Source organism: Hyperoodon ampullatus, assembly GCF_949752795.1.
Source record: "Hyperoodon ampullatus genome assembly, chromosome: 3".
NCBI classification, from domain to species: domain Eukaryota; kingdom Metazoa; phylum Chordata; class Mammalia; order Artiodactyla; family Ziphiidae; genus Hyperoodon; species Hyperoodon ampullatus.
Window position 1 is genome coordinate 4,168,387 of NC_136916.1, and position 23,182 is coordinate 4,191,568.

Below are 23,182 nucleotides of genomic sequence, written 5' to 3' on the forward strand. Positions count from 1 at the left end.
ACTTAAAAATAAGAAAACCAACGACACAAAAGGGTCAAAGTCACTGGCGGATGTAAACCTCCCTGTTCCAGTCCCCAGCCTCATGCCGTCTCCTGGACACCCCTTCCCCCTCCCTGTCACAGTAGCGATCCTTGGATTTGTGGCGGCTCCACTGTTTGTCGCCCTCGTTGTGGTCCTGCTCTCGATCCGGGTCCCGGGAGCGGTGCCGAGACTCCCTGTGTCTGCGCTCCCCGCCCCCGGGGGGTTCCTCTCTCTGGCTGTGATCTCGGTGTGGGCCACAGTGGTCCGTGTGTTCGTGGGAATCATCTTCCTTGGGCTCCACATATGCGGAGTCGCGACTCTCCTGGGTTTCTGAATCCAAGGTCTCCTGCCTGGAGAGGCCTCGGCTGGCCCCGGTGCGATGGCTGTGGTGCTGGGGTTTCTTGACTGGGTCTGGGCAGGGTTGTTCTTCAGCTTGGGAAGCAGAACGGGCGGCAGCCGCGCGATCGGTCCTTGGATCCCCTTGAGAAGCCTGGAGGCAAAGGAGCAAACACAGGCCTCAGCCAAGGTCGGGGTCTGGGGAACTGTCACAAAGGCAAGTCCATACAAGTCTAGTCCCTTTTCAAAGTCTCTAAAGTGCTGAAATGAAATCTGACCTAGCTCGGTTGCTTAATTTGTTCGATAACATCCAGTAGCATTATATTGTATTGGACTTTCTGTTAATTTGTAAGCGCCTAGAACAGCACAGAGTAACTTTACAAATTTTTAAAAAATGAATGAATGAAGGAGGGAGGGCATTTTTTTTTATGTTCTCTTGTGCTTCAAATATAGATACAGGTCCCTGAGATCTGTCTACACATGGGTGGACACTTAACCACCTCTGCTCAAATACAGGTGGGAAGATTAAAAATTCTTAGGATGTTGGCTTTAAGGGAAAACAATGATAAAATGTCAAATGCTTAAATGGCATTTAATATGAGACCAGCAGTGTTATGAGACAGTCACATATATATTGACTGATTAAATACAACAAACCTGTAAGCCAATCTCATGAGAAGTGTCACATGACAGCCCCACGAGGTATGGTCATTAGTATTCCTGAGGCAAAGGGCAGGTAAGGATTTTATCCAAGGTTAAACCCCTGGGAAGGGGTGGAGAGGAGAGGGAATTGAACCCAGGTAGTCTGAGTCCACAGTCTGTGCTGCTGGCCACATAGAAAGTTCCTTTATCCTGGCCCTAACAGAATATAGGGAGAGCGGATTTTACGCTTTATATACAGTAAGTCCCCTACATACGGACCTTCAGGTTGTGAACTTTCAAAGATGCAAACATAGCTTCGCATGTCGAATCACGTAAGTTAGATCATTTGTCTGGTGTACATTGTCATGTGTGTGCATCCTCTACAAGTGGTTGTGCTTTTGTGTTCTTTACCGTATAGAGTACGGTAGTACATCTTTATTTCAAGCCCAGGATGGTCAGAAGCGAGCGTAAAAGCAGTGGTGACCTAGTGGGTACAACTGTCCTTTTCAAGGGACTGTACTGTAAGGTTAAAAATGTTTTACCTTTTGTTTGTTTCTTCTGTATTATTTGTGTGCAAAATATGATAAACCTGTCACAGTACAGTACTATATAGCCGATTGTGTTAGTGGGTAGCCTAAGCTAACTGTGCTGGACTTATGAACGCCTTCTCGGAACGGAACTCGTTTGTATATGGGGGACTTACGGTACTTCACGGGATGCTGTTTACACTCCTCTTACAGGTGCACAGCTCACGCTGGAGACACTTAAGGGACTTGGTGTTCCATCTCATTCTGGACAGGGCTGCCCGACTGGAACGAGCACCGCCCAGGAGCCCTGGACCCCAGTGGCACGAGCGCTGCTCACCTGTGAGCTGGGGGCCAGAGCAGGGCTGACGGGCAGGGTCGAGGTGGCCAAGGTACGGCTGAGGAGAGGGTTGGGGACACTGCTGCTGGGCGGGTGGGTGGCCTTCCAGTAGGCCTCCAGGTAGTCGGCGAGGTGCTCGCAGGCGTCCTCGAGCTGGTTCTCGTCCAGAATCACATCGAACAGCTCCTGCAGGGGCAGACAGTGCAGACGGTGTGCTTATGGCGGCCGGGGAGCCCCGGGCGCCTCGGCTGCACTACCCCCAGGCCTCCCGCACGCCAGGAGCATGGAGGGTGCCCGAGGGCTGTGCGCTGCGTCCCTGCCGTGGCGACGGGCTCCTCTCTCCTCACATGGGCTGACTGTCTGCTATGGCCTCAGATCGCTGTGGAGAACATGGCCGCTTCACTGTGTGAGTGACCAGGAAGTGAACAGGTGTGATAACAGTTGTTAGGGGCACCAGAGAAAAGTTGCCCATAGTGAAAAAAGGAATTGATCCTACGTTAGGGGCGAGACGTACAAAAGAAAATGAGACAGTACAGGAAGAAGCCTGTTTTTGACAGAGACTATGAAAAGCTGAACCTTGGAAGTGACTGAGGCAAGGTGAGGACGTGAGGAAGCCGAAGCCACTAATGATTGGATGTGGTCCAGACTTCAAAGTAGTTCAGAGTTCTTATAAATATTAATTATAAGTGGATCTGATCACAGTTCTTAAGGCTTCTGATATACCTTCATTTTAAAAAAAGCCAGAACAAAAGCTGGAAGCATACAGTCCCAAAGCGTGGTATGCAAAGCAAGGGATTCAAGGTAGGAATGTGTTCAGGTGTCAGAATCTGGTTACTGAGTGCTTTAGAAATGGTCTCAGATCAATTTCTTAGACGGTGATGAAGAGCCAGCAACTTGCTCCCTGACTAGAAGTGAATAATAAACCAACCCCAAACAGCCATCTTTTCAACCAAAGTTTTGAAGCAGCGATTGTGTTTCATTAAAGATACTACTGAGGTGTTAGATTAACAAAGCGATGTCACCCCGGAACACACCGTAGCTGTTCGTAAGCCACGACCATGACCTAGACAAGTGCTCGTGGTAAGAGGTAGACCGTTCCTGTCTTTGGGAGGAAACCCACTGTTAATGGGCAGGGTTCTCTCCCTGGACAGATGTTTACCTGTCCGTCTGGTTTTTGTTAATAGAATGCGGGTCTGAAGCCTTCAAGTGGATTATACTGCATAGAGAGACTTACCGGAGGGCACTGAGCCAGCTTATCTGCTGCTACCATCTGAACACTGAGGTGTTTAGCTTGAGATTTCCCTCGAGATTTTATTAACCTTTGTAAAACCTGTAAAAGACGAGATTCTTAAACTGGGGTATCTGCAGTCAGGTAAACAACAAGGTTCATTATTCATTCCTTTCTCCGGTGTCTTTTGCATACAGCACTAATGGTTTACAAATAGGTTGAGCTAGAAAACAATCTTCAAGATGATCAGCAAAATTAACACGTTAATATAAATCTCAGTCACAAGCTTCAAAAATCACCAGCGTGGAGATTTTTCTGAGTCTTGTCTTTTTTCAAGGCTAGCAGTTCTCAAACTTTGTCTCATGATTTATGTTTTTAAAAACTGTGGAGAACTCCCAAGAGCTTTTTATGTGAACTGTAATAGTTACATATTAGAAATTAAAACTGAAAAATTCATTTAAGAATGACCAGTAACCTCTTATATGTTAACATGTCATGCATTCTGATAAAAATAGCTAAATTATTTGCAGGTTTCTCTAACGCCTTGCTTCACAGAAGATAGCTGATGTTCCCTGCTTCTACATTTAATCTGCCACAGGTATATTGTTTGAAACAGGGAAAGAAAATCCAGTCCCCTATAGATACGTAATTCAGAAAAGGAGTATTTTAGTAGCCTTTTCAGATAAAGACTAGCTCTCATGTGAAATCTAAACCCCTATCAATGAACTTTTCTTACTCTGTTACATTAAATTCCATTGATCTGTCCTGAAATTTGAAGGACATGTCAGTTGTTCTTTCCAATAAAAATGGTGTTCCAGGATGAGAGTGGCTCCTTTGGTTTATGACTTGAAGAATCACACCGGTACCTGCCCTCAAGATAACAGACTTCGAGTACGTAGCTAAAGAACTTGAAGTGTACTTCCCTTTTCGTTACATAGAATATTAAAAAGGTTTGTACTGAAGAGTCAAAATTTAAGCATTTTTACTACTTCATCAGGACATTCGTAAGTGAAACTGGGTTGTGTTTGTTTTGTTTTGTTTTTTTAACCTGGGAGTGCATGGGGAGGGAGAATGCCACAGCTGCTACTGCTACTGTGGTCTTGATTCCTGCTTAGACATCACCCAGCACTGCTTCTGCACCATTGGTGCAAAGTTCAAACCAATGAAAAAGGGGGAGGATGTCTGAATATTAGATAATGCTTAGATAATAATCATGGAAATGGTTCTGACCTCATGGACCCTCTAAAAAGTGTTTCAGAACCTCCCCCACCAGGAATCCATAGACCACACTTTGGGAATCACTCTCCTAAGCCTTGAAACTCATCATCATGCTAGCTTATATGAATCTTAACAATTCTCGGCTACCACTTCTCTTCAGACCCTTTGTGATAAAGACACAGCCCGTTTATAATTGGAAAGCAGACTATAAATACACATTTTAGTAAAGTTCCATTACAGAGCAAACAGTAACAACCCTACTTACCTTAGGAGAAGAAATCTTGACATACACTATAATAGGGGCCAGAGAGGTTTTACTAAGTTGGGCTGGATGATTAATAGTATCTGCATCGAGGACCACCAGTTGCAATGTTCTTGCAAGTTCAAAAATCCTTTCAATTTCACTCTGAACTTCCGCTGTAAAAGGTTAAGCAGAGTTTGATTACTTGACATACAGCATTTTTAGACCAGATTGAGACAAAGTAAAACGGTACTTAGGTAGGTGATGTTGCTGTCTACAGGTTAAGAGAGCTGGTAACAGGTATCCTTTGGAGAGAGCCGTTGCTTCACAATACCTCTAGCATTTAGGGAATTCCTCTCTCAACCAGACATCTAACATGATGTCTATGAGAGTCAACGTTTCTGGCTTTCTGTGCTGACGTGTTTTTGGTGCTATAAAACTTCACTCCATGAAGTCATTTCATTAAAATGTTGTGAGAGAGAAACTTGAAGAGAGGTCTTCCCTGTGTTTGTTTCTGACCACCTAGCACCCATCACCAGCCTTCCTGTCACTGCACAGGCTTATCTGCATTTATATGCCACCTATTGGTACGCCTTCTGGAGATGATTGATTTATAGAGTCTAGAGATGCTTGTTACCAATTGAACTACAACAGAAAACAGGAGAGATTTTAAGTGTCTACAACAAACTTGTCCAAAAACACACTTCTCATATTTCCCACCAACAAAAGAACAGCCCTGTAACATTCATGCTTTAAAAGGGCGGTCATATGTTAGAGGCAGCTTTAAACATCCAAAAATCTACTTGAATGCCAAAGAAATTTCATGCATTTCATCTGCTTCTCCATTTCTGTACCACTGCTGTCCAGTATGGTAGCCACAACCCTCATATGCCTGTGGAGCACCTGAAATGTAGCACATGTGAATGAATGAATAAATTTTTGAAATTTAAATAAGAGTTAAATAGCCAGAAACTATCTTACTAGACATCATAGGTCTATAAAGCATAATACGTATTTTACAGTGCCCACCGCAGTCACGAAGGGCCAATTCCATGAGATCCCTAGACCTACAGAATATCATTTAATTCCTCTTATGCATTTGCATCCATGCAGAAGATTCCTGGAGATAATTACTAGTACATTATTCCAGAAAAGGCAAGTCACTATTGTCTGCCTCACAATATATTATGACTAGAGTCCTTTCATTTAACCTGGGTGTCTTTAAAATCAGGGCCCAAACCACTTGAGACTGGCTTTAAAATAATATTTGGTCACATTACCACCCATGACATAGTTTTGCTAAAAGAAAAAAAAAATCCCGTTAAGCTTCTGGATCTATCAGTTTATAAGAAATACAGGGAACAATTATATATAAACTATGCCAGTGTAATGCAGTTAGCAAAATTCACTCTCTGAAAACCCTGCAGAATAAGTGACCCAGTTTCTTCAAAACATTACAAGGAAATAAAAAAGATATATGGAAAACTAGATTAAGAGATTTAAGGACCTAGGAAACATTCACAATGTATGGACTTTATTTGGATCCTGAGTCAAACAAATAGTAATTTATATATTTATAATGCATAAAGTGAATATAATGCATATATGTGAATAAAATATATATAATGCTTATATATATAAAATATGTGTGTATATGTATAATACATGACAGTTGGGAAATGATACATGGCTGAGTGGCAACCTGATATTAGGGATGTCCTGTTAAGGTCGGTCGATAATGGCATATGGTTTAACGTTTAGAAATACATACTGAAACATTTACAGATAACATCATATGATGTCTGGGATTAACTTCAAAATAATTCAGAGACAGGAGAGGAAGGCAGGGGGAAGACTGGAAATGAAACAAGATTGGCCATGAATAGATGATAGTTGAAACTAGGTGATGAGTACCTGAGGTTTCCTATAACATTCTTTACTTCATATATATTGGAATTTCCTTAAACAACAGTTTTAGAAATAAAAGTGGCCTTCTGATCATTTCTTTCATAATAGTGTTCTAAAACATGACTGACACTCTTATTTGCTCTCTTTTCTCATGCTCCTTAAAATTTTATTCCAATATAACCTTGCTTCTTTGTGCCCTATAAATGTTTTCACAGCCACTGATCCCCAACAGTCAAGTTCCGATCTAAGTTAATATTTATTGTAAGCAGTAAGAAATTGGATTAGTCTACGGCCAACACCACACTCAATGGAAATGCTGAAAGCTTTTCCTCTAAGATCAGGAACGACACAGGGATGCCCACTCTCACCACTTCTTTCAACATAGTATTGAAAGTCCTAGCCAGAGCAATTTGGCAAGAAACAAATAAAAGGCATATAAATTGGAAAGGAAGTAAAACTCTCACTGTTTGTAGATGGCATGATAGTATATACAGAAAACTCTTAAAGACTCCACCAAAAGACTGTTAGAACTAATAAACGAATTCAGTAAAGTTGCAGGATACAAAATTAGCTTACAAAAATCTGTTGCATTCCTATACACTAATAATAAACTATCAGAAAGAGGAAGTAAGAAAATATCATTTACAATTGCATCAAAAAGAATATCTAGGAATAAATAAAACCAAGGAGGTGAAAGACCTGTACTCTGAAAACTGTAAGACACCGATGAAAGAAACTGAAGACACAAATAAATAGGTATTCCACGCTCATGGATTGGAAGAATTAATATTGTCAAAATGTCGATACTACCCAAGTGATCTACAGATTTATTGCAATCCCTATCAAAGATCTAATGGCATTTTTCACAGATGCAGAACAATCCTAAAATTTGTATGGCATCACAAAAGACCCCAAACAGCCAAAGCAATCTTGAGAAAGAAGAACAAAGCTGGAGGAGTCATGCTTCCTGACTTCAAACTATATCACAAAACTATAATAAAATAGTACGGTACTGGCGTAAAAACAGATCCTTAGATCAGTGGAACAGACTAGAAGAGCCCAGAAGTAAACCCATGCATATATGGCCCATTAATTTATGACAAAGGAGCCAAGAATATACAGTGGGGAAAAGGACGGTCTCTTCAATAAACTGTGCTGGGTGAAAACGACAGCCATGTGCAAAAGAGTGAAACTGGACCACTGTCTTACACCACACACAAAAATCAGCTCAAAATGGATTAAAGGCTTAAATGTATATCCCGAAACCATAAAACTCCTAGAAGAAAACAAAGGTGGTAAGCTCCTTGACATTCATATTGGCAATGCTTTTTTGGATTTGATACCAAAAGCAAACACAAGAAAACCCAGAGTAAACAAGTGAGACTACGTCAAAGTAAAAAGCTTCTGCACAGCAAAGGAAACCATCAACAAAATGAAAAGGCAGCCTGCCAAATGGGAGAGAATATTTGCAAATCATATACAGGCATACATCAGAGATATTGCAGGTTTGGTTTCATACTACCACAATAAAGCAAGTCACATGAACTTTTTGGTTTCCCAGTGCATATAAAAGTTATGTTTACACTAAACTGTAGTCTGTTAAGTGTGCAAAAGCATTATGCCTTATAAAATCAATGTACATACCTTAATTAAAAAATACTTGATTGCTAAAAAATGCTAACCATCATCTGACCCTTCAGAGAGTCGTAGCAGTAACGAAGATCACTGATCACAGATCACCATAGCAAATATAATGAAAAAGTTTGAAATATTGCGAGAATAACCAGAATGTAACACAAAGACACGAAGAGAGCAATGTTAGAAAAATGGTGCCAATAGACCTGCTCAAGGCAGGGTTGCCACAAACCTTCAGTTTGTGGAAAAAACATCTGCAAAGTGCAATAAAGTGAAAAGCACAATAAAATGAGATACACTTGTACAGAATGAGTTAATTTCCAAAATATATAAAGAACTCTTACAGCTTAATAGCAAAAAAACAGTCCAATTAACAAATGGGAAGAAGACCTGAATAGACATTTTTCCAAAGACGACATACAGATGGCTGACAGGTATATGAAAAGGCGCTCAACATCACTAACCATCAGAGAAATGCAAATCAAAACCCCAATGAGATATCACCTCACACCTGTTAGGATGGCTATCAAAAAGATAACAAGTGCTGTGGTGGTAATGTGGAGAAAAGGGAACCCTCCTGCACTGTTGGTGGGAATGTGAACTGGTGCTGTCACTGTGGAAAATGATATGGAGGTTCCTCCAAAAATTAAAAATAGAACTACCATGTGATCCAGTGATAGAATCTTGACTGAAATGTGGAATTGGAAAAGAAAAAAAAGCATAGGTGAAAAGGACAGGTTGGGGGTAGCCAGAGGTGGGAAGTGGGGGTGGGTGAGGGTGGTCAAAAGCACAAATAAGTCCCACGGATGTGACGCACAGCATGGTGACTATAGTTACTAATACTGTGTATTTGGAAGTTGCTAAGAGAGTGGATCTTAGGAGGAGTTCTCACAAGAAAAAAATGCGTAACTGTTTGTACATAAACTTGTAACTAGACTTCCTGTGATCATAACACAATATATACATGGGTCAAGTCATGTTGTATACCTGAAACTAATCTAATGGTATATGTCAGGTATGTCACAAAAAAAAATTTGATCACAAAGATTTTCATCCATGTACTCAGTTAAATAATAGTTAATCACACAGAGTGCCACACCTTAAAAAAGCTTCATTTTTCTTAGCAGTTTGAGTACTATGAAAAAAAAAGATTATAAATGTAATACTTGTTCATTGCATAAAATCTGAGTAACAGATAAACAAAATAATCCATTATTATGTATACAAAAATTACTTCTATCAACATGTCAATTGCTTAATATATGTATCATGTATATATGTATATACATATATTTATATCTTCTAGTATTCTTACATACACAAATATCTTAACACTTTTTAAATTAAGGGGGGAAATGAGATATTCATTTAAAAATTTAAAGGAGATTTTTTTCAGAATCCCAGTGCAACATATTAGTAAGTAAACCTTAAAAAAAGATGACCAATAAATTCTGAAGAAAATACTTTTAACTTCCAAGTAAAAATGATGCTTCAAAAAGAAATGTATCTATCCGTACTAGTGGGGTTTTTTTTTGACAGAGTACATTATGCTTAGAATTTATTTCAAAAAAGAAATGTCAAAGACAGCTGATGTTCATTTCTGAAACCGAAAAGCCTTATTGACCTGTCCAAATCCCAATCACTTAACAGCCGTTGAATTAAAACTGGTGCTGATACTATGGAAAACAGTATGGAGGTTCCTCAAAAAGCTAAAAATAGAGTTGCCATATGATCCTGCAATCCAACTCTGGGCATATACACAGACAAAACTATAATTCAAAAAGAGACATGCACCTCTATGTTCATAGCAGCACTACTCACAACAGCCAAGACATGAAAACAACCTAAATGCCCATCAACAGATGAATGGCTAAAGATGTGGTATATATATACAATGGAGTACTACTCAGCCATAAAAAAGAAGGAAATAATGCCATTGCAGCAACATGGATGGACCTAGAGATGATCAACTAAGTGAAGTGAGTCAGAAAGAGAAAGACAAATACATATGATATCACTTACATGTGGGATCTAAAATATGACACAAATGAACTTTTCTAGGAAACAAATGGACTCACAGAACAGACTTGCAGTTGCCAAGGGGGAGGGGGGTGAGGGAGGGATGGACTGGGAGTTTGGGATGAGCAGAGGCAAACTAGTGTATATAGGATGGATAAACAACAAGGTCGTCCTGTATAGCACAGGGAACTGTATTCAATATCCTGTGATAAACTGTAATGGAAAAGAATATAAAGAAGTACATATATGTATAACTCAGTCACTTTGCTGTACAGCAGAAATTAACACAACATTGTTAACAGTACTTCAATTAAAAAAAAACCTCAGAGCTCAGAAACAATCATCATGTTTTCTGGAAGATGAGAAAGAAGGGAAGTGCGTTCGTCTGGAAAGACATTTCTATAACTGAACAATACTGTAAAAACAGAGGCAGTTGTTACAATTTGTAGCTAGCGTTGGACGACATCCAAGCAGTCAGTCGAGAATAAGACTTGCTATGGCTCTGTTATCAGTGATGTAATGGTAATTCCAACGCCATTTCATAATCACTAAGCACAGAATTCTAGTTTTGAAAAGTTCCTTACTTATCCTAAAACCCGAAATCTGTAAAGCCCTCTCTAAGCCTCTTTTCCTTTCCGCAGGCCCAGGGAGGTCCGCCTCTGGGCACCCAGTCCCCAGCACCAAAGTGGCTTCCTCACTTCATAGAGTGTGTGATCCTTGGGTAACAGGCTTCATTTCTTGGAGCTCCCTAAGTGTTCTTTTTTTGGAAAATGGAAATGAGGACTAAGTGAATCAACATGCAAAGCATTTATTGTGGTGCCTGGTGGCCCACAGTAAACACTTCACAAAGGTCAAGTATTGCTTTGTGCCTACCTCTGTGAACATTTATTGCATTGTATTTTGATATGATTGAAAACTTTTCCAACAGGCAGTGAACTGATAGAAAACTGGCAACACTACATAATTACTTCCATTCCTTCCCTCAGTACAGTGCTTGGTACATGCTTGGCACTCAAAAACTGTGTTGAGGGCTTCCCTGGTGGCGCAGTGGTTGAGAGTTCACCTGCCGATGAAGGGGACACGGGTTTGTGCCCCGGTCTGGGAAGATCCCACATGCCGTGAAGCAGCTGGGCCCGTGAGCCATGGCCACTGAGCCTGCGCGTCTGGAGCCTGTGCTCCGCCATGGGAGAGGCCACAACAGTGAGAGGCCCGCGTACCGAAAAAAAAAAACAAAAAAACAAAAAAAACTGTGTTGAAAGAATGAGTTAAAAAGGCAAAGAAAAAATATAATCATTTAATATATATATATAATGTAACATTTTTTTGCCTTTTTAATTGACTATATACGTATTAGGTAGAAGCTGCTGTTGTAGAAAAAAATTCATTAAATAAATCTTCAAAAACATGAATAATGAATTTGACTGCCAAAATATATTTAGATGAAGAACTGCCTTTGGGTAGAAATATTGCTATAGCTGGGCCATTGGAGCAATCTTTTGGAATAAAAAGTGCTAGTTTATTAAGACAGACATAGCTACGCTGGTAATGGATAGGTCACGAGGAAGGAAGAAATGAGATTCAAAAGATCAACAGTCCCGTAAATTCCACATTGATTCGCAAGGCTGGTTTTAGAGTCCATTATCCGCCCTTCATTCTCCATAAATTATTTTTTTCTCTTCCTCAGAGAAGGCAGAGATGCAATTAGCATCACGACACTGCTCAATGGACAAAATCCCGGACTGGTAGTCAGGGCACCCAGGGTCTAGCCTTAGCTTTATTCGTTAGTAGGTGCCTTACCCACACCACACAGATCCCTTCACTTCCTATGGCTCTCAGATCCTTCACTGAACAGTGAAGGGCTTGAACAATATCGGTAGTTCTCAAACGCTGGCGTATGGTAGAATCACCAGGCAGCCTTGTTAAACCAGAGACTATAGGGTCCCACCTCCAGAGTTCCTGATTTTATAGGTTTGGATGGGGCCTGAGAATGTTCAGTCTTCACTAATGCCCCCATGATGCTGATGCTGTTGATTTGGGGACCACACCTGAGAACCAAATAAGGGGTGCTCTCTCTGGTGTGTCATCCCCGTTCCACAGTCCCTGGTGCTACCAACATAAGTGATAAGTGATGAACTTTCCTTTAGTTGACGCTTCTGTTGAGATAACTGTAGGTTCACAAGCAGTTGTAAGAAATAACAGAGAACGCTGCGCCCTTTACCCAGTTTTCCTCAATGGGAACATCCTGCAAAACGGTAGTGTGATATCACAACCAGGATATTAATAATACAATCCACCCATCTTATTCAGTGTGTGTGTGTGTGTGTGTGTGTGTGTGTGTGTGTGTGTGTGTGTGTGTGTGTGTGTGTGTGTGTGTGTGTGTGTGTGTGTGTGTGTGTGTGTGTGTGTGTGTGTGTGTGTGTGTGTGTGTGTGTGTGTGTGTGTGTGTGTGTGTACTGAGCTCTATGCAGTTTTATCATGTGTAGGTTCCTGTATCCATCACCACAGTTTAGAGACAGAACAGTTCCATCAGGACAAGGTGAAAGAAGCAGACTTTTAACAAATTATCTCCGCTGACTCCTCAATTGGACTAAAAACATTTACCAAGTTGTAAACATTATCTGACCACCTAGTTGCTAATATACAAAGTAAATGCCTTCCCCTGCTTCCTGTGTGTTATCTGTCAGTTACAACTGTTGCCATGTGCATGGCTAAATCTAGCTTCACTTCCTTTACCCTCTTATTTGCTCATATCTTCCCACTTTCGGTACATAGTTTTTGCTATCGTGTGACAAATAGATCCCACAACTGCACAGTTGTGTACAAACGGGTCCAAAGATGTAGCATAGTTTCCTAAATTGATTTGTCCCTGGAAAATTGCTTGGGGTAAAACCAAGCCACAATTTGCAGACAGTATAAAGTTGGGCAGATTAAAGAAACTCTGAGGTGAATTATTTCATAAAGCAATAAGTATCTGAGTTTATTAGTTTTAAAAGTTTGGATTTGGAATTGGCAAATAACTGTATTACCAGGCCCTTTACTATTTTAATTTAATAATATTTTTGCTTCTAAGACTATAATGTAATTTATGTGCATAGCTAATGTAGATATTTTAAATTATGATGCTTGACCAATATTGCAACTGAGAAAAAAGATGAGAAGTTTTATGAGCCCATATAAAGCCATCCATACAGGCAAAGAAGTCCTGTACCACTCCAAAAACCTGAGTATGTACTTAAAGCTACAAAATTTTCAGGTTTTTTTCCTTCATGTCACACAGTGGTACATTAGCATAATCAACTCCAAATGCAACATACTGTACTTCTGTTTATGCAATGAAAGTTTTCTAAAATCTCATGGATAAAGCAAATTTTTACCTATCAAATTATATCCTCCATAAACAGGATCTTTTGTCCTTTCATAAAAGAAATATTTGCTATAATTGATCTTGTCTATTAAATTTGAGGTCAATTTTCTCAAATTTAATTTTTTACTAAGTGTATACAAGAAAACGATGCTTTTGAAGTAAACTCCCTGGGACTTCCCTGGTGGTCCAGTAAGACTCTCTGCTCCCAACGCAGGGGGCCTGGGTTCCATCTCTGGTCGGGGAACTAGATCCCGCGTGCCGCAACTCAGAGGTCACGTGCCACAACTCAGAGCTCGTGTGCCGCAACTAAGAAGTGCACATACTGCAACTAATACCCTGCGTGCTGCAACTAAGACCGGGCGCAGCCAAAACAAGTAAATATTAAAATAAAAAATAAACTCCCCCAGTTTGCCCGTATCTGCCCTTGGGTTGAAAGAACTTCCAGCATAATAAGTAATGCTTGAAAGAAGTTCTTAGCAGTTGTTTCTGCCCCCAAACTCAGTGTCTGGTTTACCTTTCCTCCAGCATACACCTTCCAGCAGTTCACAAACACTGGAACGTAAGCACTGCTTTAATTTGACTTAGATCTTTGAAATGCTAATACTCTTTAAACATAAAGCAACATTGCAGAGAACTTATTGTGCAGACTGAGGAAAACATGCTACACAGAAACTGGTTTAAAGGGTAAGAAAAACTGACTTCAATAAAAGCAAAGATTGGAGTGTTGATACACTTTATCCTCTTATGGGGCAACATAGCAGCAATAATTCTCTTCCCCCCCAACTTTAATATATCCTTAATGTCAGCAAAACTACAGCTTAAAAGAATACCACGATAGAGAATAACTTGTTTTCCCTGGAGAAAATACAGATCTGTGATGTACAACAAACACAACGCAAAGCCATTTTCCAAGTTTGCATAAACACAGAGGACAGAAAATCAAGGTGTGGCGCGTTCGGGGGAGAGAGGCAGTATCGAGGTGTGACTACCCACTTATCCCATATATTTTTACTAAGTACCTGCTTTTGTGCCAGTCAGTGTGGGATGTACCGGGGAAGCAATAATTAGCCCAAAGCGATCCAATCTCTGAGCTCACAGGGCTTATCATCGAGTGGGGGAGACAGGCATCAATAATGCACTCACGCAGGGAGGGTAACATGGCGGCCCTTCCCGTGATTCAAAGAGGGAGTCAGGAGAGGAGGGAACGGCAGGTGCAAAGGCTCCGCGGCAGACAGGACTAAGTGAAAGGCAATGTTATGGATTGAACTGTGTGTCCCCCGCCCCCAAATTTCCTATGTTGAAGTCCCAACCCCCAGTACCTCAACCCTATTTGGTGATAGAGACTTTCAAGAGGTAAAGTTAAATGTGGTCCTACAGGTGGGCTAGTATCCATGTGATTGTATTTGGCCACAGGGCCTTCAAAGAGGTGATTAAGCTAAAATGAGGCCAGTAGGATAGGGCGGGCCACATCAGTATGACTGGTGTCCTCATAAGACGAGAGAGAGAGAGAGAGAGAGAGAGAGACAGACACCAGGGAGGGGCAGACACAGGAGAGGTCACGTGAGGACACAGCGAGAGGGCGGCCGTCGGCAAGCCAAGGAGAGAGGCCTCAGGAGAAACAGACCTGCTGACCCCTTGACTTTGAACTTCCAGCCTCTAGAAATGTGAGAAATAAGTTTGTTTCCGCCTCCTGGTCTGTATGATTTTGTTACTGCAGCCGTGGAAGGCGAGTGCAGACGGTGCGGGTGAAGTGGAAGGAGCCAGGCAGAGCAGTGTGAGGTGAGGCTAAGAGCTGTGGACACTCGGAGTCCAGGTCAAGGAGTTCTGCTGTCGTCCAAGAACAATGCAGAGACATTTACAGTTGGAAGCAGGGATGTGTCCGGAACAGATTTGCTCTTTGAAAAGATTTCTTCGGCTGTGGCACGAAGAACTAAGGGATGCAGGTCAAAATAGGTGTGAAGCACTTACGGCACCTCAGGGCCCTTGGACTGGAACAGTGGTGTAAACACTGCATGTGATGAGACAGATGGGACAGAAATCCAGGAAGTGAAACTGACAAGACGTGGAGATGTGCTGGGGAAGGAAGTGCGGGAGCTCACGTATCAAGAGGGCTACAGAGCCTCCTGGTTCTCAAAACGGAGATGAGCATCCCGACTGTTATGACTCAGATAAGAAACCCCGGGAAATTATCAGAATACAGGAAAGATGATAAATTCTCTTTAGCATGTGCGAAGTCTGAGGAATATACAAGGCAACACCGTCAAGTAGGATGTATAACTCCGGAGTGGAAAGGCACTGTCCAGCTTGGGATACAAACTGTGAGCTCTCTGCATATAGGAAGTAACTGGAGCGAGCGGTATGAATAGTTTTGCTGAGAGAGAGGGACCAGAGAGAGGACCCGAGAGGTACAGTTAAGAACCCCTCACAGTCTAAAGAAGATGTGGTCTGTATGTATATATACATATGACTCAGCCATTAAAAAGAATGCAATAACACCATCTGCAGCAACATGGATGGACCTAGGGATTATCACAGTGAGTGAAGTAAGTCCGAAAGAGAAAGACAGAGACCATATGACCGACCATATGATATCACTTCTATGGGAATCTAACATACAACACAATTGAACTTATCTACGAAACAGAAACAGATTCACAGCCATAGAGAACAGACTTGTGGTTACTGAGGGGGAGGGGTGAGGGAGGGAAGGAACGCGAGTTTGGGATGAGCAGCTGCAAACTAACTAGTACATATGGGATGGATAAACAACAAGGTCCTACTGCAGAGCACAGGGAGCTATATTCAATATCCTGTGAAAAACCATAATGGAAAAGAATATTTTTAAAAAGTACATATATGTATAACTGAGTCACTTTCTGAACAGCAAAATTAACACAACATGGTAAATCAACTCCATGTCCATAAAATTAAAAAAAAAAAGAACTCACATTCAAAAGCCACAGAGCATAAGCCTGCAAAAAAAGGGAAGGCAGGAGGGCCAGAATCAGTGCTGTTGAGGAATCCAAGGGAAGGGGTGCTTCAAGGAGAGCGGGACAAACGTCCTCCAAATGTCACTGCAACGTCACGTAAAACAGACTGCAGTATGTCCACTGGACTAGTGACAGGGAGGTTACTGGTAACTTCTTTATAAACTAATTTGGAGCCAGCTGGAGAGTGAATAATAGTGACTGAAATGGGGACACTAAGTTTGGAAAACTTAGATTTTTGGGGGCTGTGTTCAGCCGGGTGGTGGGGACAGAGAGAGAGGTCGAGGCCACTGAAGGGACTCTGTGGGTCAGGGCAGGGTATTTTATGGCATTAAAATCTTTAAATGGAATTAAATTAATTATTGAAAAAAATCCATAATTTAGGAAAAACCCCAGATGATGGCACCAAAACACTGAGAAGCTGGCAGGGGATAGGGAAAAGTGAATCTTCTCCAACTGCTTTTCCTACAATGCTCATTTCTCACAATTCTATAGAAGCAGCTTTAAGTATATTTTTCTGTTAATTTAAAAATTAATGTGCAGTGGGGAACTCCCTGGCAGTCCAGTGGTTAGGTGTCTGCGTTCTCACTGCCAAGGGCCCGGGTTCAGTCCCTGGTGCGGGAACTAAAGATCCCACAAGCTACATGACACGACCCCAAAAAAAAAAAAAAAAATTAATGTGCAGTGAAATTGACTTTTTGAGAGGTAGCCAGCTATATGGATTTTCGCACGAGTACACATTTGTGTAACCTCCAATTCCATCGCTCCCCAAACTGCTATCGCTTTGTGCTCACACCCTCCCCCAGGTAATCACAGCTGTTTGTCACTAGAGTTTTGGCTTTTCTAGGACGTCATATACATGGAACCATACAGTGTTTGACCTTTCCAGACTGGCATCCTTAACTCAGCGTAAGACTGCCTCAACAGAATCTTAATTTCCCCTCACCTCACTCCTGCCCTATCCCTTTCCCTCCTCCACAGTGCTGTCAGTGATCCTTCTAAAATGTACATCACCTCGTGCCACCTCTCTGCTTCCTTGCCTCTTCCTATTACATCCACAATAAAAGGCCTAAACGTGCTACCTGATCAGGCCCTCCACTGTCTCTCTGACCTCTTCCCCCTCGATCATTCCACTCCAGTCACACCAGCTTCCCTGCTACCCTTTCAACCCATCAGACACACTCCTACCTCAGGGCCTTTGCACCTATCGCCCCCTCTGCCCAGAACTTCTCTCTTTTCTCAGGTAGCTGCAAGGGTAAAGAATTCACAACACAAATGATTCTGCTAAAATGGCACCTTCTCAGGGAGGCCTCGCCTGACTTCCCCATATAAAATCACACCCTCCTCCTCAGCTGACTCTCTACCTGCTGCTTCTACCAGGACTCATCATCCACTGACTGACTGTCTCTAACTGTTATCTGTCTACAGCTACTTCTATTAGCTTGTGTCCACACCTTCTCCGTGGAACGAGAGCCGTATAAGCGTGAGGAGGTGCTGTCCTTCACGTCTGTGTCCCCAGCACTCACAGTGATGCCCAGCACATGGGTGGTTCTCAAGTGTTCATCAATGGATGAATACATGCCTAAAATCTAGTCATGGTTCCGTTGAGCCTTAAGGATAAGCCCCAAATTCCTTAATATCCCCCCACCCCGTCTCCGTCCCTTATCTCTCTGGTGTCATCTCCCACCTCTCTCTTTTTTAAACCATACACTCCGTCAAAGTAAAGCACGTAGGTTTTCCAGAAGCCTCTGTGGCTCTTGAAATCCCTATCGTACCCTTCACTCTTTCGCCCTTTTTCCTTGGCTAAACCCTATCACGTTTTAGGTCTCAGCTCGGGCTTCGCTCCTTGGAGAAGCTGTTCTTGGTGGCTACGCCTTCCTGCAGCCTTAGGTCTTCAGCAAGCAGTTCAACGCACGGACAGCTTTCTCAATCACCCTCCATTTCAATGAGCTGACAACTTATTGGCCTTATGGCTACAAGCTCCTTCATCTTTTTTGTTCCCTGACTTTAGCATGATAGTCACTGTCTAGTGTATGCTCACTACTATGGAGTGCAAGAGTCTTGAACAGTAATATATAGTTGGTAGTTTCACAAAAGCCTTGGCAACCAACACGAAACTGTGACGCCACTGATTCAAATGATGACTAAACAAATCACCTGACTTTGTTCATCAGTTGAAACCATGGAACGAGCATTTTGTAACTATTACTGTGAGCATCAAAAATGTACACAAAGAGTTTTAAAGGTCACAGATGATAAGGATAGGAGATCACTATAAACAAAATGTAGGATCCCACCCCCCAAGTATGTTTCTAAAGCTTGATGACTGAAGTTTAGTTAATGAGGGGCTGCTGGGGGAACAAAACTGGGTTCTATAAGGTATTATACTCATCACAGATAAGGGTTATTGTTTTCAATATTTTCTCTATTTTTTATAGAATATACTTCAGAGTTAACTAAAAAGTTTGATGTTAAAAGCCAGTCTCTCAAAGATCAAAGATCTCACACAACCATGAAAAAATTTGTAAGAATAGAAACCTAATGCTCAGTAAGTTACATGTGTAACAGCGATTAACCTAAAGCTTCAACCAGGTGCCAAACAGATGAAATAGTTGCCAAAGCTCTTTCACTTGATCAAATTAGTACATGATGATACACAGCGTTCAAACACAACCCTGTAGACATGTTAACTGAAATCTCCAAATTGTTTTTACAAATGAAACAAAAATATTGCTATCAATATGATACAATTATAATTCTTGATATAATTCAAGTATTAAGGGATTTGGGATCATAGCCATTATTTATGGAAGTCATACTATGTTTAATCCTTCTAATAATTCTATAGTTAGTTACTACTCTCTCTCTTTTGCTGTTTAGATGAAGAAATGAAACCGTATACAAGCCCCATATACCTGCCCTTTGAAGTCAAAGGCTTTTGCTTTAGTCTCCCAGGCCTCCCTTGAGTCTCTAAAGGCTGGCTCAAGAGTTAATAATTAGGAATGTCAAGATGTGAAAACAAAGAATAGCTGTTAGGCTGGAAAACTGGTAACAATTTAGACTATAAATCCACCACATAGCAGAGTCACCAAACTCCCAGTTCCCTGAAAAATAGAGATAAAGGCCTGACACACATCCCTTAGTTTTTAAGGAAGCAGACCCCCTCTAGATGAAAACTGCTGACAGCAAGAACGAGAAGGTTGAAACCAGAAGGTTGATGGTGCTTGAAACTTGATGCCAACCAATCCAAGAATTGTGCATGAGCTGATCACACACCCTAGGGCCCCCTCCCTCTCACTGCCTTTAAAACCCCCTTCCTGGAAGCCATTGGGGAATTTGGATCTTTTGAGCAGGAGCTGCCCGTTCTCCTTGTTTGGCACCTGCAATAAATGCTGTACTTGCCTTCACCTCAACCTGGCGTCAGTAGACTGGCTTCACCACATGCAGGTGAGGGGACCCAAGTTTGGTTCGGTACCAGAAACTGGGCCTTAAAGAGGCTGATGACATTGCTTGTGGTAACAATGATGCAAAGCCAGGAGTTTTTAGAGTCTGCAGACACCAGAGCTCATGTTCGTGAAAACAGACCACAGCCAAAACATTCATGCTGACAGCCTGTGGAATTTTTAACTCAAAACTTTCAAAACAAATCCTTCTATACCATGAAATCACTAAGACGGCAGCAGTGGCTACTGGTGACACGTGTCTGTACTGTCTCTGTGCTATGACACATGGAATTATCATCTAGTTAGATCTGCTCATCAGCAGCCTCAGGAGAGAAGGGTTTAAATGGCTTCAGCTCATTGGCGATGCACACACTTACCTAAACTTGACCTTGTGTTGGATCTTTCTATTATGGCGTGTTTACTGGGATTGTTCAAGACAGAGCGTTTGGCCAGCGAGATGTCAGCGGTGACCCTTGTGATGGAAATCCTGTTGGGGAAAAAGCAACAGAGGACTCTGAGGTTATTCATTGAATAAAGGGGGACAGAAGTGCATGCCCCAAACTCATCCAAGTATTTTATACACACACACACACACACACACACACACACACACACACACACACACACACACACATATATATACACAGTGACCATATTTTCAACCCAAAAAATGTTGGGGCACTTAATCATTCATTTTTTAAAAATCCTGCACCTACCTAACTTAGCATTTATTGGTTGCTTATCAAGTGCCAGGCATGCACTCAGCATTATTTCATTACCCAGACTATCTCATTAAATCATTCCAAAAACTTTATTTATTTAATTTTATAATTATTTATTTATTTATTTGTTTTTATTTTCGGCTGCCTTGGGTCTTCATTGCAGTGCGCGGGCTTTCTCTAGTTGCAGCGAGCAGGGGCTACTCTTTGTTGTGGTGCATGGGCTTCTCATTGTTGTGGCTTCTCTTGTTGCGGAGCATGGGCTCTAGGCACGTGGGCTTCAGTAGTTGTAGCACACAGGCTCAGTAGTTGTGGCTCGCGGGCTCTAGAGCGCAGGCTCAGTAGTTGTGGTGCACAGGCTTAGTTGCTCCATGGCATGTGGGATCTTCTCAGGGCAGGGATTGAACCCGTGTCTCCTACATTGGCAGGCAGATTCTTAACCACTGCACCACCAGGGAAGCTCCATCATTCCAAAAACTTCAGTGGAGAGGATATCCTCCCACTTTTGCTGATGAAAAAAAAGTGACCCATAGGTAGACTGTTTCTCCATGGCTATATATTTACAAAAGGTGGTGAAGCTGGGATTTGAACCCAGAACTCCCGAGAGCCTATATTCTTAGGCCCTGTGCTAAAATCCCTCCCACAGTATGGTGCTGTGATAGCCATGAGGAATAAATAAGAACAAGACAAACAAGGTCTTCCTCAGTGCTGAGAGTCTAGTAGCAGATATGGGTCATAAATAAGAAATTAATAAAATGATTACAGGTTAAGATGGCTGTTCTGAAGAGGACACAGAAGGTGCTGTGACAGACAGTCATGAGTTGTGGGGGTCATTTTAGACAGGCTCGAAATGAGAGCAACAAAATCTGGGAGCTGGAAAGAGAAGATGACTTAGACTGGAGACTTAGCCGAATAAACAAGCCAGCAACAGGGAAAGTGTGGAGCAAAAGAGAGGACTCACAAAACCTCTGAAGAAGAAGGTGAAGGGGGGACTAAAAACAAGAGATTTGGTTAGGAGTCTGTTTCATAGTTAGATCCCTCCACCTCCTCTCCACTACATCAAGCCACAAGGTGGCCATCCTTTTCCCGTGTGGTGTGAGACAATAAGTTTAGTCTCTCCAGGCAACAAAACAGAGGGCATCTGACCAGGGGATGCTACACAGAGCAGGGACAGAGAGAAGAAAGGATGCTAAATGTTGATCCCCTAGCCCTCTTCCTCATCCTAGAATTTTGGTAGCCAAGTTTATATCCTCCAGGTGTCAAGAATGGAAGATCCTTCTCTGGGGAATGTGACCACCAAACAGAAAAGACCCAAAGATAAGGACTTTGGTGGTTTCCTATGAAGATTGTCCAGTGAGGTTGTCCTACAGGGAGACCCAAAGGGGACAAGCTGTAACTATCAGCACAGAATTTCTGGTTGATTCTTTGATGCCCTGTTCTTAAATTTGAGCACAGCAGTGTTCCTTGGACATCTTAGGGAAACTTCTAACATGAGAGACCAAAACAAACAGAAAAAAATCAACTATGACTAACACCTAAAGTTGAACACTAAGAGATGATTGTATCTACGAAACTAGAACAAACTTCTATTTAAAGACTCAGACTAAGAAAGAGTTTTTGGAAACTAAAAATATAACAGTGGAAATGAAAATTCAAAAGAGGGGCTTAGAAGACAAAGTTAAGGAAATCTGCTAAAGAGTGAAACAGAAAAGACAAACAGATGGAAAATCAGAGAAGAAAGGCATAAAAACTAGAGAATTACCCAGGAGGTTTAACTTCCAAATAACAAGAGTTCCAGAAAAAAGACAATAAAGAAAACACAAGAGAAGTAATAAAAAAAAATCTAGAATTAAGAGTTTGATTTTCCAATGGAAAGGGGGAGTCCAGCACAAAGGATGAAACTTCCGCATCCAGACATATTCTTGTAAATGTCATGACACTGGGGACAAAGAAAAACCTAGAAGCTTCCAGAGGAAAAGGCAGGTCCCATACAAAGGTTCAGGAATGGAAATGCTTGGACTTCTCAACAGCAAGAATAATTAACACAACACCGTAAATCAACTGCAATAAAAAAATATTAAAACAAAACAAAACAAAAAACACAGCAACAATGGAAGACAGAAGGCAATGGAGCAAAAATCCTGGAAAATTCTGGGGGGAAATTTTCTAATCAGAATTCCATAACTATTTTAACTATCAATTAAATGGGAAGGTTGATTAAAGGCACTTTAAGACATTCAGGGTCTCAAAAAGTTTTAATGTCCTCTTTCTAAGGAAACGATTGGAGGATGTCTTTGACAGAAACGATGGGAGTAAGCCTTGAAAGAGATCAAGTGATCTAGGAAAAAGGGGTTCACACCCCAAAAGAAGGTGAAAGGCATCCCAAGGATAATGAGATGTCTCAGAATGACAAATGTGCACTCAGCACAGAGACACACCATCCAGACCCAAGCAGGACAGAACATTCCTGGAGAGAGGTTCAAGAAGGCACAGCTGAGGGACTACTGGATGTGTATGAATATATCGTGAGGAACTTGAGACAACCAGGGGAGAATGT

The 23,182-nt window shown here is 41.7% G+C and overlaps 1 protein-coding gene across 9 annotated transcripts in view; it reads right to left on the minus strand.

Annotated features, from left to right (window-relative positions):
- Positions 1 to 40: 40 nt before the first annotated feature.
- CACNB2 (calcium voltage-gated channel auxiliary subunit beta 2) overlaps positions 41 to 23,182 on the minus strand; it is a gene marked incomplete at both ends in the record, with an annotated part of 349,474 nt that continues 326,332 nt past the window's right edge. For all 9 annotated transcript variants that reach the window (XM_079699458.1, XM_079699456.1, XM_079699462.1 and 6 more), the window contains 5 exons: positions 41 to 511; positions 1,864 to 2,049; positions 3,098 to 3,193; positions 4,575 to 4,726; positions 20,284 to 20,393. In XM_079699458.1, the coding sequence (XP_079555584.1) occupies positions 41 to 511; positions 1,864 to 2,049; positions 3,098 to 3,193; positions 4,575 to 4,726; positions 20,284 to 20,393 (1,015 nt within the window). The remainder of the gene's footprint in view (positions 512 to 1,863; positions 2,050 to 3,097; positions 3,194 to 4,574; positions 4,727 to 20,283; positions 20,394 to 23,182) is intronic.